Genomic DNA, 15597 nt, shown 5'->3' with positions numbered 1-15597 from the left:
TTGAATTGTCACACCAAACTGTTGGAGGATCAGTAGAACTAATTTGTAACTTTGTTAGCAGAGACACTAACCATGTAATATCACTAGAAGCTGCAGCTAGACTTCGATATTCAACCTCTGCTATAAATCGTGACACAATTTGTTTCTTAAAACACCATGAAACAGGTGTACGACCAAAGTAGACACAAAACCCTGTAGTAGATCGACGATCATCAAAATCAAGTCCCCAATTGGCATCAGCATACTCAACCAAAGATAGTCTGTCAAATCGAAGAAAAACTAGCCCATGAGTAATGGTACCATGTAAATATCTCAAGATACATTTTAAGATAAGTTTGATTAGTCAAATGTTATATTTTAAAATAATATTATTTTATTAAATTTTCATCATCGTGATCATCTGTAATCATACATTCTTAAATAAAGTTACGATATCATAATATAGAGTACAATTTTATCATTGTGTTCATTCCGATAAAACTGATGTTAGAAAAATTGGGGTTTAACAGTATCATTATTGCTTTATTAGAAGAATAATACAACATTGAGCTGCTTAGTTTCTAAAATCAATTTTGGTCTTTATTTCCTACCAATGAAACGTTGAACACATTGTTCATGTACGCGGCCAATAATTTTCATAATAACTTTACAAAAAGGTAATTGTTTTTAGTAGGCATAATAATTTTTTAGGCCATTCAACTTTATAAAAAAATCATTTTAGTACTCTATTTATTTTTTTTGTCTCTTTTAACTTTTGGATTTGTATTTTTTTTGTCAAATCACTTCAAACTGGCTGAAAAAGTTAACATTTGTTAACGTGGCATACACATAGATTGCCACGTGGATGACATACCACCATTTCATTAATTTTTTAAGATTTAAAAAATATTAATTTTTTTATAGTTTTATACTCTTTAAATAATTTTAATGATTTCTAATTTTTTTAAAAATTAATTAAATGTTGATGTATTATTCATGTTATCATAATTAAAAAATGTTAACTTTTTTATCTATTTTAGGGTGATTTAATTAAAAAACACAAGTTTAAGGGTTAAAAAAGATAAAAAAAATTAAATGAAGAAATAAAATAATTTTTTTATAAAGTTGTATTGTGAAATAAATCATTACCTTTTTAATATTTATCTGAGCATACTTTCATACAAAACAGAATGGGAAAAATCATTATCATTATTCCAAGGAAGAATAATAGAACAGTGATAAAAAATCATTATCAAGTCTATATATATGTATATGTTTTTACCGGCTCTTTAAAATTAGCTAGAGAGTTGGGAGTAAAGCTTCAATCCTGATCTTAATAGCTATGGCATTCTCTTTTTACAGTTGTTTTGTTATTTTACTTTTTTCACTTTCTATAGCAGTGAGTAGCAGTGAGATTACGAGTGCAACAAATAATGATTCAGAATCTCTTTTAGCTGAGGAAAAAGCATTGATGGAAACTGGGTGGTGGAGTAACTACAGCAACATAGGTGTTCACCATTGTACATGGCCTGGTGTCAGATGTAATGCTGCTGGAAGTGTCATCGAGATTGATCTTAGTGGCCATGGTCTAAATGGGAGTATAACACCTCAAATAGGTGCACTTTCAAAACTCAAGTCCCTCAACCTGTCCTCAAATAATCTTAGAGGTGAGTTACCTTCTTCACTTGGAAACCTTACTCAATTGGCAGTGCTTGATGTTTCTTATAATGAAATTCATTCCATTCCCTTGGAAATTGACAAGATGCAGAATCTTGTTACTCTAAATTTGACGAGGAACCTCATCGTTCATCTGCCTTCAGCTATAGGTCTTTTGACCAATCTCACTAGCTTGATTATGAACTCTAATCCATTACGGAGCATCATCCCTCCCCATATATGGAACCTGAAAAAGCTAAGGACTCTCCACCTCCGAAACTGCCAGCTCAATAGTTCCATTCCTCCATATATAGGAAAGTTGAAGAGTTTGGTTAATCTTCATCTCTCAAGCAACATGCTTGTTGGTCCAATCCCATCTTCTATCACCAACCTGACTAATCTACAGTCGTTGCTCCTTCAAGGCAACCAACTTAATGGATCCATTCCACGAGAAATTGGGAGACTGACAAATTTGATTACATTCAATCTATCTTTTAATATGCTTGTTGGCCCAATCCCATCTTCTGTCAACAACTTAACCAATCTTGCATCGTTGGTTCTTTATGGAAACCAACTTAATGGATCCATTCCACAAGAAATTGGGAGACTGACAAATTTGATTACATTGGATCTATCTTTTAATATGCTTGTTGGTCCAATCCCATCTTCTGTCAACAATGTAACCAATCTGGGGTCGTTGTTCCTTCAGCATAACCAACTTAATGGATCTATTCCACAAGAAATTGGTAGGCTAACGAATTTGGTTACACTGGATCTATCCTTTAATATGCTTTTGGGCCCACTCCCTCCAAATTTGGGTAATTTATCCAGTCTGGAATATTTAGATCTTTATAAAAATAAAATAAATGGTTCCATCCCATTAGAAATAAGAAATCTTAAGAGGTTGACTAACTTGGATCTTGGTGCCAATAACTTGAGCGGTCAAATCCCTTCATTTCTAGGTCTTTTACCCAACATGAGTCTTTTGTGGCTTGACTCAAATCTTTTTGAAGGTTTCATCCCATTAGATATTGGAAAATCAAAGAATCTGACTCTATTGTTTCTCTCTGATAACAAACTCACTGGCTCAATCCCTTCGTCTCTGTGTTACTTGACCAATTTGCTGTGGTTGTTCCTTGACAGAAATCTTTTACATGGTCCCATCCCTTCTCAAATTGGAAATATGACCAATCTAAAAGAGTTACATCTTGATTCCAATCACATTTCCCATTCTATCCCTTCATCTCTACTTCATTTACCCAATTTAAGGTATCTATCCATGGCTTCGAATCTTTTGGAAGGTCCCATATCCCATGAAATTCAGAGTTTGAAGTTAAAGCACCTGGATCTCTCATACAACAAATTGAGTGGACCCATTCCAACTCAGATTGGTAATTTGTCAAATTTAACATACTTAAATTTGGCAAACAATAACTTCAGTGGAAGGATTCCCCAATTTGGGAATTTAACTCATTTAAGCATCTTCGATCTCAGTTGGAATAATCTAACGGGCATGATTCCCGAATTTCCAATTTATCCGGAGAGCCTCAATTTGTCAATGAATTCACTATGGGGTCCAATTCCAGATAGATTATTGCATTTTGCACCCGACACATTTACAGGCAACAAGTATTTATGTGGTTCCATTCAAGGCTTTCGTCCTTGCCCTTCATCTCCAACTGTAAACAAGGAAAGAAATAGCAAAGTAGTGAAGCACAATCTGCCTGTTGTTATTCTGGTTCCAACTTTATTATTTTTTGTCTCGACTTTTGTGTTGGTAATGTTCATCCTATTCCGACGATATAAAGCTAAAGCTTTGAAACCTGATCCAAGTCCAACCGAAAATGGAGATTTATTCTCTATTTGGAACTTTGATGGAAAGATTGCGTTTGAAGACATCATCAAAGCCACAGAGGATTTTGATATGAAATATTGCATTGGAACTGGGGGTTATGGCAGTGTCTACAGAGCAGTCTTACCAAGTGGCAGAGTTGTTGCTATAAAAAAACTCCACCGATTGGAAGCAGAGCAACCGACTTATGATACAAGTTTCCGAAATGAGATCAAGTTTTTAACAGAAATACGACACAAGAACATCGTCAAGCTCCACGGATTTTGTCTCCACAATCGTTGCATGTTCTTGATTTATGAATATATGGAAAACGGAAGCTTGTTTTATGCCTTGAGCATTGATGAGGAAGCTGTGGAATTGGATTGGATCAAAAGAGTCAATGTTGACACCATTTTTTTAATAAAAAACGGGGTCGACTTGGGTTTTGAAAAAAAATAAAAACAAAAATGGGAGTCGCCACCAATCCTTTTTTGATGAGGTGTGATCAGGTTACCTCGAAAAGTAGTTGCTTTTAATAAACGATTTAATTTTTATTAAAACAACGATTTTGGTTTACGAAATTCAGAAAATGGGTTCGGGAGTCGGTTACGCACGAGGAAGGATTAGCACCCTCGATACGCCCAAAATTGGTACCTAGTTGATTACTTAATGTCTTGATGTCGAAAATTAAAAAAAACTCGAAAAGAATTTAGAAATACGATCCTTCTTTATATTGTGTTATCTTAAAAAATTACTCGAATAAATCAAAATGAAAAATGCCTCCTTATCTCGAATTAACAAGATGTCATATTCAGTAAGTTAGGACACGACACCTCGTATTTTTGAGAGTAAGCTTGCCTTTTATTTTTTTTATTTAAACCTCATTCATTTCGATTTTAGAAGGATATTCGGTTATTTAGAATCAACGCAAGAAAAATCGAAGCTCAGTAAGTTAGGGCACGATTTATCGAATTTTCTAAATATAGAATATTGCCTTTATTTTTTGAAATTTTATGTGTTTGAAATTTAAAAGGATATTTTGTTATTTGGGTTTAATGAGAAAATCGAGACCCAGTAAGTTAGGGTACAATTTCTCAAATTTCCAAAATGCAAAATATTGCCTAATTTAGCAAAATTCATTTTGAATAATAGGGGGTAATCTATTTGAAGGTATGCATTTATCTCACTTAGAATAAAATAAAGCAATCTAAATTGGATAACTATGTCGGAGTTTAATTTACAATACAAGGACGTGAACTAATCAATACAATAATAAACATAGAGTAATGATACATGAATAAAATTATACCAATGGCACACACAATGAAAATAATCACTCAACACACATTATTTAAACATCATTATTAATCAAAAAAGGGATGAATAAATTAAATAACATATATAACAATTTCAAAATGAGTGGTATAGAGCAAATTAGAATAAATAAAATGTAGAGCAAATTTAAACTAATAATAAATGAATCTTGAACAAATAATAAAAAATAAAAATAAAAAACAACCACATGCGAAACAGTTTAAAAGTATTATATATGAGAAATTTTAAAATAAATAATAATATATGTATACGTACATAAAAAAAAATTTGAAAGATGTTCATACATGAGTTTATAAGAAATAATATATATACATATAAATAAATTTAATGTAGAACAACTTCAAATAAATAATAAATATAAAAACTTAAAATAAGTAACGATAAAAGAACATTTTCTACAAATAAATAAATTAAATAAACCAAGGATGAGGTTGAAATGGAATTAAAAATCGAGGCTTTAATTGCAAAATTATAAACAGTTCGCAAAGGGGTCTGAAATAAGATGCGCTGATGACATGAGGGACCTTTAGGGAGATATTCCCCATCCCAAAACGCAGTGAGAGTCTGCGCATAGTCCAAGGACCAGATTGAAACAGACGCCATATTTGCAGCCCAAATCTAAAAGAAATAAAGAGTTATATTGCACCTCAACACAAGATGGAGGGACTAAATGCATAAATTACCCATTAGGGCAAAGCTTTACTTTTCAGATTGCTAAAACGAAAACTGAAAGAGTCTCTCCTTTTTTCTAAACCCCTTTCTTTCAAACACCCAACCCTTGGGTTTCTTAACACTTGGAGCGCCACCGCCACAGCCACAAAGATTGACGGCCGACGATGAAGGAGAGACCCCCGGCGGCACGGTCACGACCAACTCCGGTGAGTTTCTCTTCCCCTTATTTTTTTGCCTTTGATTTTATAGTTATTTAAATAGATTTGCAAAGAAAGGAAAAAAAAGAATAAAACAAACAAATAAATAAAAGAAAAAAAGAAAAACGAAGAGTAAATAACAAGGATTTAACCCTTTAAAATTTCTATTCAGCTTTTGATTTCTGATGTGGGTTTTTTTACAAAGAAAATTGAAGAAGCTCTAAAAATGGCTATTCTTGTTTTTTATAGGCCATTACAAACTGTTTTTATTATTATTATTGATTGCTCTTTATTTCTTTGCCTTCATTTCTCTCTGCAGGTGGTCTGACACGCGTGGAGGGCCAACGGCAGCAGTGTCAGAGGCGTGGCTGGGGGTGGCAGACGAGGAGGCCACCCGAGGCATGCGGCTCCTAGGGTTTCTTTTACTCATTTCTGCTGAAAATGTTAATGTTGTTTGGGCTAGGTTTTTAATTTTTGGGCCCATTTGTGATTGGGTTATTATTTTTACTAGGCCAGCAAATTTGGGCTTCTACAGCTGCCCCTCTTTGCTCGTTTTCGTGTAACGAGAACAGAGCAAAGACTAAGAAGGACCAAATTTGTCTGGTCTCGCCGAGGCTTGGCTTATTTGGGTACTACTCCAATCCACTGCGTCTTATTACTTCGATCCTCTTTACGGCATCTTTAGAGAGATATGACTTCAATCTACTCTGCTACGACTCCATGGGGATGAGGTTTTTGTTTTTAGTCTGCTCCACTACTACTTAGGGAGATAAGACTGGATGTGATCTGCTTCACTACTGCTTAGGGAGATAAGATCTGTGCTCTTCACTCTATTCCACTGTTGCCCAGGGAGATAGAACTACCAGCTTCAATGTACTCCACCGTAATCAGGGAGGTAAAATCCGCCATCTTCGACCTGCTCCACTATTGCTTAGGGAGATAAGATCTGTAATCTTCACCCTATTCCACTGTTGCCTAGGGAGATAGAACTACTGGCTTTAATGTACTCCACCGTAATTAGTGAGGTAAAATCCGCCATCTTTGACCTGCTCCACTATTGCCTAGAGAGATAAGATCTGTAATCTTCACTCTATTCCATTGTTGCCCAGGGAGATAGAACTACTGGCTTTAATGTACTCCACCGTAATCGGGGAGGTAAAATCTGTCATCTTCGACCTGCTCCACTATTGCTTAGGGAGATAAGATCTGGTTTCTTTCGTCTGCTCCACTACTGCTTAGGGAGATAAGACTTGATGTGATCTGCTCCACTACTGCTTAGGGAGATAAGATCTGGTTTTCTTCACTCTATTCTACTGCCAAATACAGGGAGATAGAGTTATCGGCTTCAATGTACTCCACTGTAGTTAGGGAGGTAAAATCTACCATCTTTGATCTGCTTCGCTGCCAAATACAGGAAGGCAAGATCTGCAATCTTCAATCTATTCCACTGCCAAATACAGGGAGATAGAATTATCGGCTTCAATGTACTCCACTGTAGTCAAGGAGGTAAAATCCGCCATCTTCGACCTGCTCCACTATTGCTTAGGGAGATAAGATCTGTAATCTTCACTCTATTCCACTGTTGTCCAGGGAGATAGAACTACTGGCTTCAATGTACTCCACCGTAATCGGGGAGGTAAAATCTGCCATCTTCGACCTGCTCCACTATTGCTTAGGGAGATAAGATATGGTTTCTTTCGTCTGCTCCACTACTGCTTAGGGAGATAAGACTGAAATCTTCAATCTATTCCACTGTTGCCCAGGGAAGTAGAATTTCTGGCTTCAATGTGCTCCACTGTAATCTCAGGGAGGTAAAATCTGCCATATTCGATCTGCTCCACTACTGCTTAGGGAGATAAGATCTGAAATCTTCAATCTATTCCACTGTTGCCCAGGGAAGTAGAATTTCTGGCTTCAATGTACTCTACTGTATCCACAGGGAGGTAAAATCCGCCATCTTCGATCTTTTAAATTGCAATGTCAGGGAAGCAAGAATCGCCGTCGTAGCTTTAATCTGCTCCACTGCACCACCATGGAAGTAAGATTCATCGTTGCGGCTTCAATCTTTTTAATTGCAATATCAGGGAAGCAAGATTCGCCGTCGTAGCTTTAATCTGCTCCACTGTACTGCCAGAGAAGTGAGATTCGCCGTTATGGCTTTAATCTCTTTAATTGCAATGTCGGGGAACAAGATTCGCCGTCGTAGCTTTAATCTGCTCCACTGCACTGCCAGGGAAGGTAACTTCATTGATCTATTTTCTTCGATCTACTTCACCAGTGTGGGAAGACAATATCTACATCTTCGATCCACTTCCTACCAATATAGGAAGACAGGACCTGCTATCTTCGATCCACTTCACGCCAATACATGAAGACAAGATCTACTTTCTTCGATCTACTTCACCACCAGTATGGGAAGACAAGATCTGCGTCTTCGATCCACTTCCTACCAATGTAGGAAGACAAGACCGGCTATCTTCGATCTACTTCACGCCAATACATGAAGACAAGATCTGCCTTGGTGACTTCAATCCATCCTACTGCAACCTCAGGGGTATAGGATCTGTTTCTTTGATCTGTCCTCTGGGGAACATGACTTGTAAAATCTGTTTAATGGACCTATTTATGCCTAGTGTTTAGGATGACATGATCAGAATGAATCAAATACTCCTAACTAGATGTGTATGTATGATATTTTTAGAATGTCATGAGAATGATCCATTTTTAATGCTTAGGTTGTCATTCCTCATTGTTCATCTAGGTTCTATCACTGATGTTTTCTCGTTCAGCAAGTATCTTTGACAGAAGATTCAAAGAAATAGTCTCAATTTAGACTATCCTTTCTCAAATGTTTTCAACCCTCAGGTTTGGTCAGTTCTAAACAATAGTCCTGTTTCAGGTCCTCGTATTATTTAGAAACTTTCAGAGTAATATGCAGGACTCCTTCTGCATGAATATTGTCAGTCCATTAATCGTTATTTCAATGAAAATGCTTGAAAAAGATTATCAAAATGGACAAGATGAAATTTTGTTGAGAGCAAAGCTCTAAACAAATAAATCAATCAAGATAGCAAAATTTGCTGAGATACGAGATGTATAAGATGAAAAAGATTATCACAATGGATAAGATGGAAATTTGTTGAGAGCAAAGCTCTAAATGAACAAATTAATCAAGATAGCAAATTTTGCTAGAATGCAAAATGAGAATAAATTAACCAAGATGGCGTATTTTGTCAAAAATACAAAAATATGAATAAAATAGAAATAGGTGCCCCAGATATCATAGCATGAGCTTCTCTGCCCCAAACTTCTTGAGGTCCTTTTTGAACGTGATATGTGTCTAGAAGTCCTAGAAGACTTTGTTGATGCCTCAAGATGTACCAACTCTCCTTCTTATTAATTTAGAGAGGACAAGACTACCACATGCCCCGACTTCGATCAAAAAATTTGAATTGCCCATTCTTGGGTTTTCAATTCAAAACCCCTTTGGTCTCAAGGCACCCTTTGCGGGTTTTCACCTTGGCCTCTCCTTTTTCTATTTTGTTTTTCTTTTTTCTTTTCTTTTTTCATTTTTTCTATTTTATTTTCGTCTTTTTTTCAAGTGAAGTATTTATTGCTTGAATCAAAATTCTCGAGATTAGGCAGGTTCTTGCCATCCATCCTGGTCAATATCGACACTTTTTTAAATAAGGCCTGCCACATAAGGTCCTTTCCAGTTTGGCATCCATTTTCTTCTGAAGTCCTCTTTGTATGGGAAGGATTTTCTTCGATATCAGGTCCCCGTCATAGAATTCTCTGGGCGAACCTTTTCGTAGAGCTCGCATCATTCACTGTTGGATTCATAACGGATAGCTTTCAACCTTTTCTCTTCAATAAAATTTAACCGATCATATCGAGTTTGGATCCATTCTGCTTCATCCAACTTCAACTCTAACAAGACTCGAAGGGAAGAAATCTCACCTTCGATGGGTAAGACTGCCTATATTCCATATACTAATGAGAAATGAGGTGCCCCAGTAGAGTTTTTTTGTTTTTTTTTGTTTTGTTCTTTCTTTTTTGTTTTTGTGTTTTTGGTTTTTGGTTTTTTTTTGCCTCCACTGAACTGTTCATTTTGGGCGGCATAGTGTTAACCTTGAACAGACTGCAAACTTCTGATGTCGTGCCGTTGTTCAAATTCAATGTATTGTCTAATATGATCCCCTTTTGGTATTCCATACTGACATATGATTTTTCAAGAATTTGCTGACTGTCATCTTTGTGATATTAGCATATGAAGTAGCTTCCACCCACCTAGTGAAGTAATCGATAACCACAAAGATGAATCGAAGACCGTTAGAAGCTTTTGGCGAGGTCGTCCCAATGACATCCATGCCCTTCATAGAGAAAGTCTATGGAAAATTCATAACATGAAGAGATAAAGGAAACACATAAATCTTGTCTCCGTAAATTTGGCCATTGTGGCATTTCTTGGTATAACTGATGCAATCCCCTTCCATGGTGGACCAACAGTACCCATATTTCATGATTTACTTGGCCATTACAAGATCAATGCATGTGTTCCTCAAACACATTTTTTTTAGCCTCAACAGTGTCTGCACGTCTTAGTAGCTCAGGCATATCTTGGTATGATCATGTGAAAACATCATTGAATTCTTAAAGTAACTTAATGACGTCTCGCTTTGTCTTCGCGGTGATACAGGCTCTGATAATCACCTTTTTCTCTTCTCTTAAGCTCACAATTTTCACTGATTCTTTGTAAAACAAGATCTGTTTCTCGACTTGTTCTACCATCTTTAACAATCAGGAGATAAGCTACAGTCTCAATCATCTTCAAAGTTTTGAGGTACCTCTGGACACATATCTTGCTCAAAAGGAGATTCTGAATCAATAGCAGTGTCGTTCATATCATTGATATCTAGAGACCTGTTATAGGAACGAAAGAAGACTCAACAAACAAATGAATCCAAGGATAATTATCTGTGTAGTATGAGCATGAATGAAATGGAAGGAACAAAAGAATGTTTGCCAAAACAAGACACAAAGATGCATTTCGTTGAAATAAAGAATAATGGACACGTGCCTTTTTCACAAAAGGATTTTCTATTGCTCCCAGGCTTAGAGCAATAAGAGTGTTCTGAATATTACTCTGAAATGGTCCTAAAAATTACAAGAATCTCTTGCACGATCCCATTGTTTAGAACCCCTCAAGGGATGTAGAAACAAATTTCTGATAGATTTTTTCATTTTTTAGTTCTTCTTCAAAGGCACAAACATCTTCACCTTTCGAACCATCGATATATTCAAAGAATTCCAATCCATCTGGTTCTGTACTAGAGTTCTAAACTCGATGTACTTTTGGATTTTAAGAAATTTATTGTATGCAATGAAATGTAATGTTGATGCATGAATGCGTATTTTTAGATTTTAAGAAATTTATTGCATGCAATGAAACGTAATGTTGATGCATGAATGCATATTTTTGGATTTTAAGAAATTTATTGTATGCAATGAAATGTAATGTTGATGCATGAAAAGATACGTGCGATGAAATGTAATGCAGATGCATGAATGAAAAAAGAGACGTTGATTCTTGGTTCAATTCTATCAGAACAACTTTACTAGGAAACAAATCTCTTTACATAAAGCGGATATATACGGATTTGCCCTCATATACGAAGACATTCGATCCTCTTCTTCATTCGAGCGTTAAGATAAATCTCACGAACTTTTCAAAAGAGCGTCTCTTTTATCTCCTTTTTGCTTGATCCGGGCCGCAACTCGTTGCTCACTCAACCTCGTGGTGCTCGTTGGCTTCTCTTTTAAGAAAGTTCAGCAGCTCTCAAATAATCTTTGTCATCTTGAATTCTCAGGCAACGGAGCAATGGTTGTGTAGTCCTCCATTAAATTACCATCCTTCTCTTATCATGTTTTCTTGGACCTTATTCGGACAACCGTATTATTATCCACTTTATCAAGAAACTCATTTCCTTATGACAAGCTCTCTATTTTAACAACCGAATGTGAATCAACACCTCTTTTTATGATGAAAATGCAATGCAATCATAAAAAAAAAAGAAAACAAGTTAGTACAAAGCAAAAGCAAGCAAGAATAAATGGAACACCTATTCGAGTGAATACTAAGGGTTCGAAATGGTTTTACCTAGGGTGGGCTCCTAAGGTTCACTACATGTTGTTTGGTTCTAAAGCGATGGTACCCAAACCAGCAGATTCCTCGATCCTCACCCATTATAGGCTCATACGGACCAAGTTCAGTTCAGGGGAATACATTTCCCTATAGCTGCACGGAGATGAAAATCTCACGAAGACATAGGTACGGATGTATCCCGGAAGTGATTCACTATCTCATGCGGAGGTGAAAACCTCACGAAGGCGTAGTTTCTCACTCCCACTTAAAAGGTGTGACTCACGGTCATGCAATGCAATGCAGCAGTACACCAAGCTTAAACTACCACAGCAATCAAATCACAATGATAAAAACCAAAATAAAGATGAATGAAATGCAACGAAAGGATCGTATATTTAAATTAAATTCTCGATTTTCGACAAGAAGACAAAAATAATCAACACGTGGCTTGACTCTCTTTTTAAACGTCCCCAGCGGAGTCGCCAAGCTGTTGACACCATTTTTTGATAAAAAACGGGGTCGACTTGGGTTTTGAAAAAAAATAAAAACGAAAATGGGAGTCGCCACCAATCTTTTTTTGATGAGGTGTGATCGGGTCACCTCGAAAAGTAGTTGCTTTTAATAAACGATTTAATTTTTATTAAAACAACGATTTTGGTTTACGAAATTCAGAAAACGGGTTCGGGAGTCGGTTACGCACGAGGAAGGATTAGCACCCTCGATACGCCCAAAATTGGTACCTAGTTGATTACTTAATGTCTTGACGTCGAAAATTAAAAAAACTCGAAAAGAATTTAGAAATACGATCATTCTTTATATTGTGTTATCTTAAAAAATTACTCGAATAAATCAAAATGAAAAATGCCTCCGTATCTCGAATTAACAAGATGTCATATTCAGTAAGTTAGGACACGACACCTCGTATTTTTGAGAGTAAGCTTGCCTTTTATTTTTTTATTTAAACCTCATTCATTTCGATTTTAGAAGGATATTCGGTTATCTAGAATCAACGCAAGAAAAATCAAAGCTCAGTAAGTTAGGGCACGATTTATCGAATTTTCTAAATATAGAATATTGCCTTTATTTTTTGAAATTTTATGTGTTTGAAATTTAAAAGGATATTTTGTTATTTGGGTTTAATGAGAAAATCGAGACCCAGTAAGTTAGGGTACAATTTCTCAAATTTCCAAAATGCAAAATATTGCCTAATTTAGCAAAATTCATTTTGAATAATAGGGGGTAATCTATTTGAAGGTATGCATTTATCTCACTTAGAATAAAATAAAGCAATCTAAATTGGATAACTATGTCGGAGTTTAATTTACAATACAAGGACGTGAACTAATCAATACAATAATAAACATAGAGTAATGATACATGAATAAAATTATACCAATGGCACACACAATGAAAATAATCACTCAACACACATTATTTAAACATCATTATTAATCAAAAAAGGGATGAATAAATTAAATAACATATATAACAATTTCAAAATGAGTGGTATAGAGCAAATTAGAATAAATAAATGTAGAGCAAATTTAAACTAATAATAAATGAATCTTGAACAAATAATAAAAATAAAAATAAAAAAACAACCACATGCGAAACAGTTTAAAAGTATTATATATGAGAAATTTTAAAATAAATAATAATATATGTATACGTACATAAAAAAAATTTGAAAGATGTTCATACATGAGTTTATAAGAAATAATATATATACATATAAATAAATTTAATGTAGAACAACTTCAAATAAATAATAAATATAAAAACTTAAAATAAGTAACGATAAAAGAACATTTTCTACAAATAAATAAATTAAATAAACCAAGGATGAGGTTGAAATGGAATTAAAAATCGAGGCTTTAATTGCAAAATTATAAACAGTTCGCAAAGGGGTCTGAAATAAGATGCGCTGATGACATGAGGGACCTTTAGGGAGATATTCCCCATCCCAAAACGCAGTGAGAGTCTGCGCATGGTCCAAGGACCAGATTGAAACAGACGCCATATTTGCAGCCCAAATCTAAAAGAAATAAAGAGTTATATTGCACCTCAACGCAAGATGGAGGGACTAAATGTATAAATTACCCATTAGGGCAAAGCTTTACTTTTCAGATTGCTAAAACGAAAACTGAAAGAGTCTCTCCTTTTTTTTAAACCCCTTTCTTTCAAACACCCAACCCTTGGGTTTCTTAACACCTGGAGCGCCACCGCCACAGCCACAAAGATCGACGGCCGACGATGAAGGAGAGACCCCCCGGCGGCACGGTCACGGCCAACTCCGGTGAGTTTCTCTTCCCCTTATTTTTTTTGCTTTTGATTTTATAGTTATTTAAAATAGATTTGCAAAAGAAAGGAAAAAAAAGAATAAAACAAACAAATAAATAAAAGAAAAAAGAAAAAACGAAGAGTAAATAACAAGGATTTAACCCTTTAAAATTTCTATTCAGCTTTTGATTTCTGATGTGGGTTTTTTTACAAAGAAAATCGAAGAAGCTCTTAAAATGGCTCTTCTTATTTTTTATAGGCCATTACAAACTGTTTTTATTATTATTATTGATTGCTCTTTATTTCTTTGCCTTCATTTCTCTCTGCAGGTGGTCTGACACGCGTGGAGGGCCAACGGCGGCAGTGTCAGAGGCGTGCGCTGAAGGTGCTTGGTGGCTGGGGGTGGCAGACGAGGAGGCCACCTGAGGCATGCGGCTCCTTGGGTTTCTTTTACTCATTTCTGCTGAAAATGTTAATGTTGTTTGGGCTAGGTTTTTAATTTTTGGGCCCATTTGTGATTGGGTTATTATTTTTACTAGGCCAGCAAATTTGGGCTTCTACAGTGAACATTGTCAAAGGTGTCGCTCATGCTCTATCTTACATGCATCATGATTACAACCATCCAATTGTTCATCGAGACATCTCAAGCAATAATGTTTTGTTGAACTTAGAATGGGACGCTTTTATTGCTGATTTTGGGACTGCAAGACTTCTTGATCCTGCTTCATCTAATTGGACTGTAATTGTTGGAACGTATGGATACATTGCCCCAGGTTCTGTAACTTCACTCCCTTTTCCCCTTTTCATTTAGCTTCATCCATTCTTAGTTTGTAGTGATTATTTGTTTTGAATTACATATTAGAATAATATGAGAGAAGCAAATGAGAAAAGCAAAATTAACAAAGGTCAAATATAAATAATTTTTTTGTTTTAACTTGAGATTAGAGAATTCAAATACAACTATACATGCACCTAGAATTGAATGCAAAATATAAATTAACATCCATTTTAATTTTTTTTAATTACAGAATTTGCTTATTCGTTGGTTGTGACTGAAAATGTGACGTATATAGCTTTGGAGTGTTGGCATTGGAAATATTGATGGGAAAGCATCCTGGTGAATTGTTGTCAATACTATTATCATCATCATCATCTAGTGTCCAAAATATCATGCTAAATGAAATCTTGGACCCTCGATTATCACCCCCAAGAAGTCGGAAATTGGTAGGAGACATCACTTTTGTTGCTATCATTGCTTTCGCATGCTTACGGACCAAACCCAAAGCTTGACCAACAATGAAATTAGTGTCCCAAGAATTTCTACACATCAAGTCTCCAATTTCAATGCCTCTTCATGAAATATCTCTTATCGAGCTTAAGAATTATGAGATGTTTATGAGCAGTGAAAGTTACAAATAAATAAATAGTAGTTGATCTGGTGAAGCATTTTTAAGTGGATATGAATATTATATTCTCTTAAATATCTGTTGGAGTATGCCTAA

At 35.5% G+C, this 15597-nt stretch overlaps 1 protein-coding gene across 1 annotated transcript; it reads left to right on the top strand.

Annotated features, from left to right (window-relative positions):
- Positions 1 to 1321: 1321 nt before the first annotated feature.
- LOC107894533 (MDIS1-interacting receptor like kinase 2-like) lies at positions 1322 to 15385 on the top strand. Its single transcript, XM_041100157.1, has 5 exons — positions 1322 to 3702; positions 5990 to 6133; positions 14425 to 14480; positions 14659 to 14848; positions 15169 to 15385. The coding sequence occupies exons 1-5, from the start codon at positions 1322 to 1324 to the stop codon at positions 15383 to 15385; spliced, it is 2988 nt and encodes a 995-aa protein (XP_040956091.1).
- Positions 15386 to 15597: the final 212 nt, after the last annotated feature.

The sequence above is a fragment of the Gossypium hirsutum genome, chromosome D09 (assembly GCF_007990345.1).
Source record: "Gossypium hirsutum isolate 1008001.06 chromosome D09, Gossypium_hirsutum_v2.1, whole genome shotgun sequence".
Lineage (NCBI taxonomy): Eukaryota > Viridiplantae > Streptophyta > Magnoliopsida > Malvales > Malvaceae > Gossypium > Gossypium hirsutum.
Note: the sequence above shows the minus strand (reverse complement) of the source record. Positions and strands in the feature narration are given on the sequence as shown.

What these genes read in the sequence shown, in the direction of transcription:
- LOC107894533 (XM_041100157.1), top strand. Translation starts at nt 1,322, where the DNA reads ATGGCATTCTCTTTTTACAGTTGTTTTGTTATTTTACTTTTTTCACTT. An exon ending in GTCAGAGGCGTGCGCTGAAG is followed by an intron (nt 14,481 to 14,658) that starts GTGCTTGGTGGC and finishes GGGCTTCTACAG; the next exon opens with TGAACATTGTCAAAGGTGTC. An exon ending in TGGACTGTAATTGTTGGAAC is followed by an intron (nt 14,849 to 15,168) that starts GTATGGATACAT and finishes TGACGTATATAG; the next exon opens with CTTTGGAGTGTTGGCATTGG.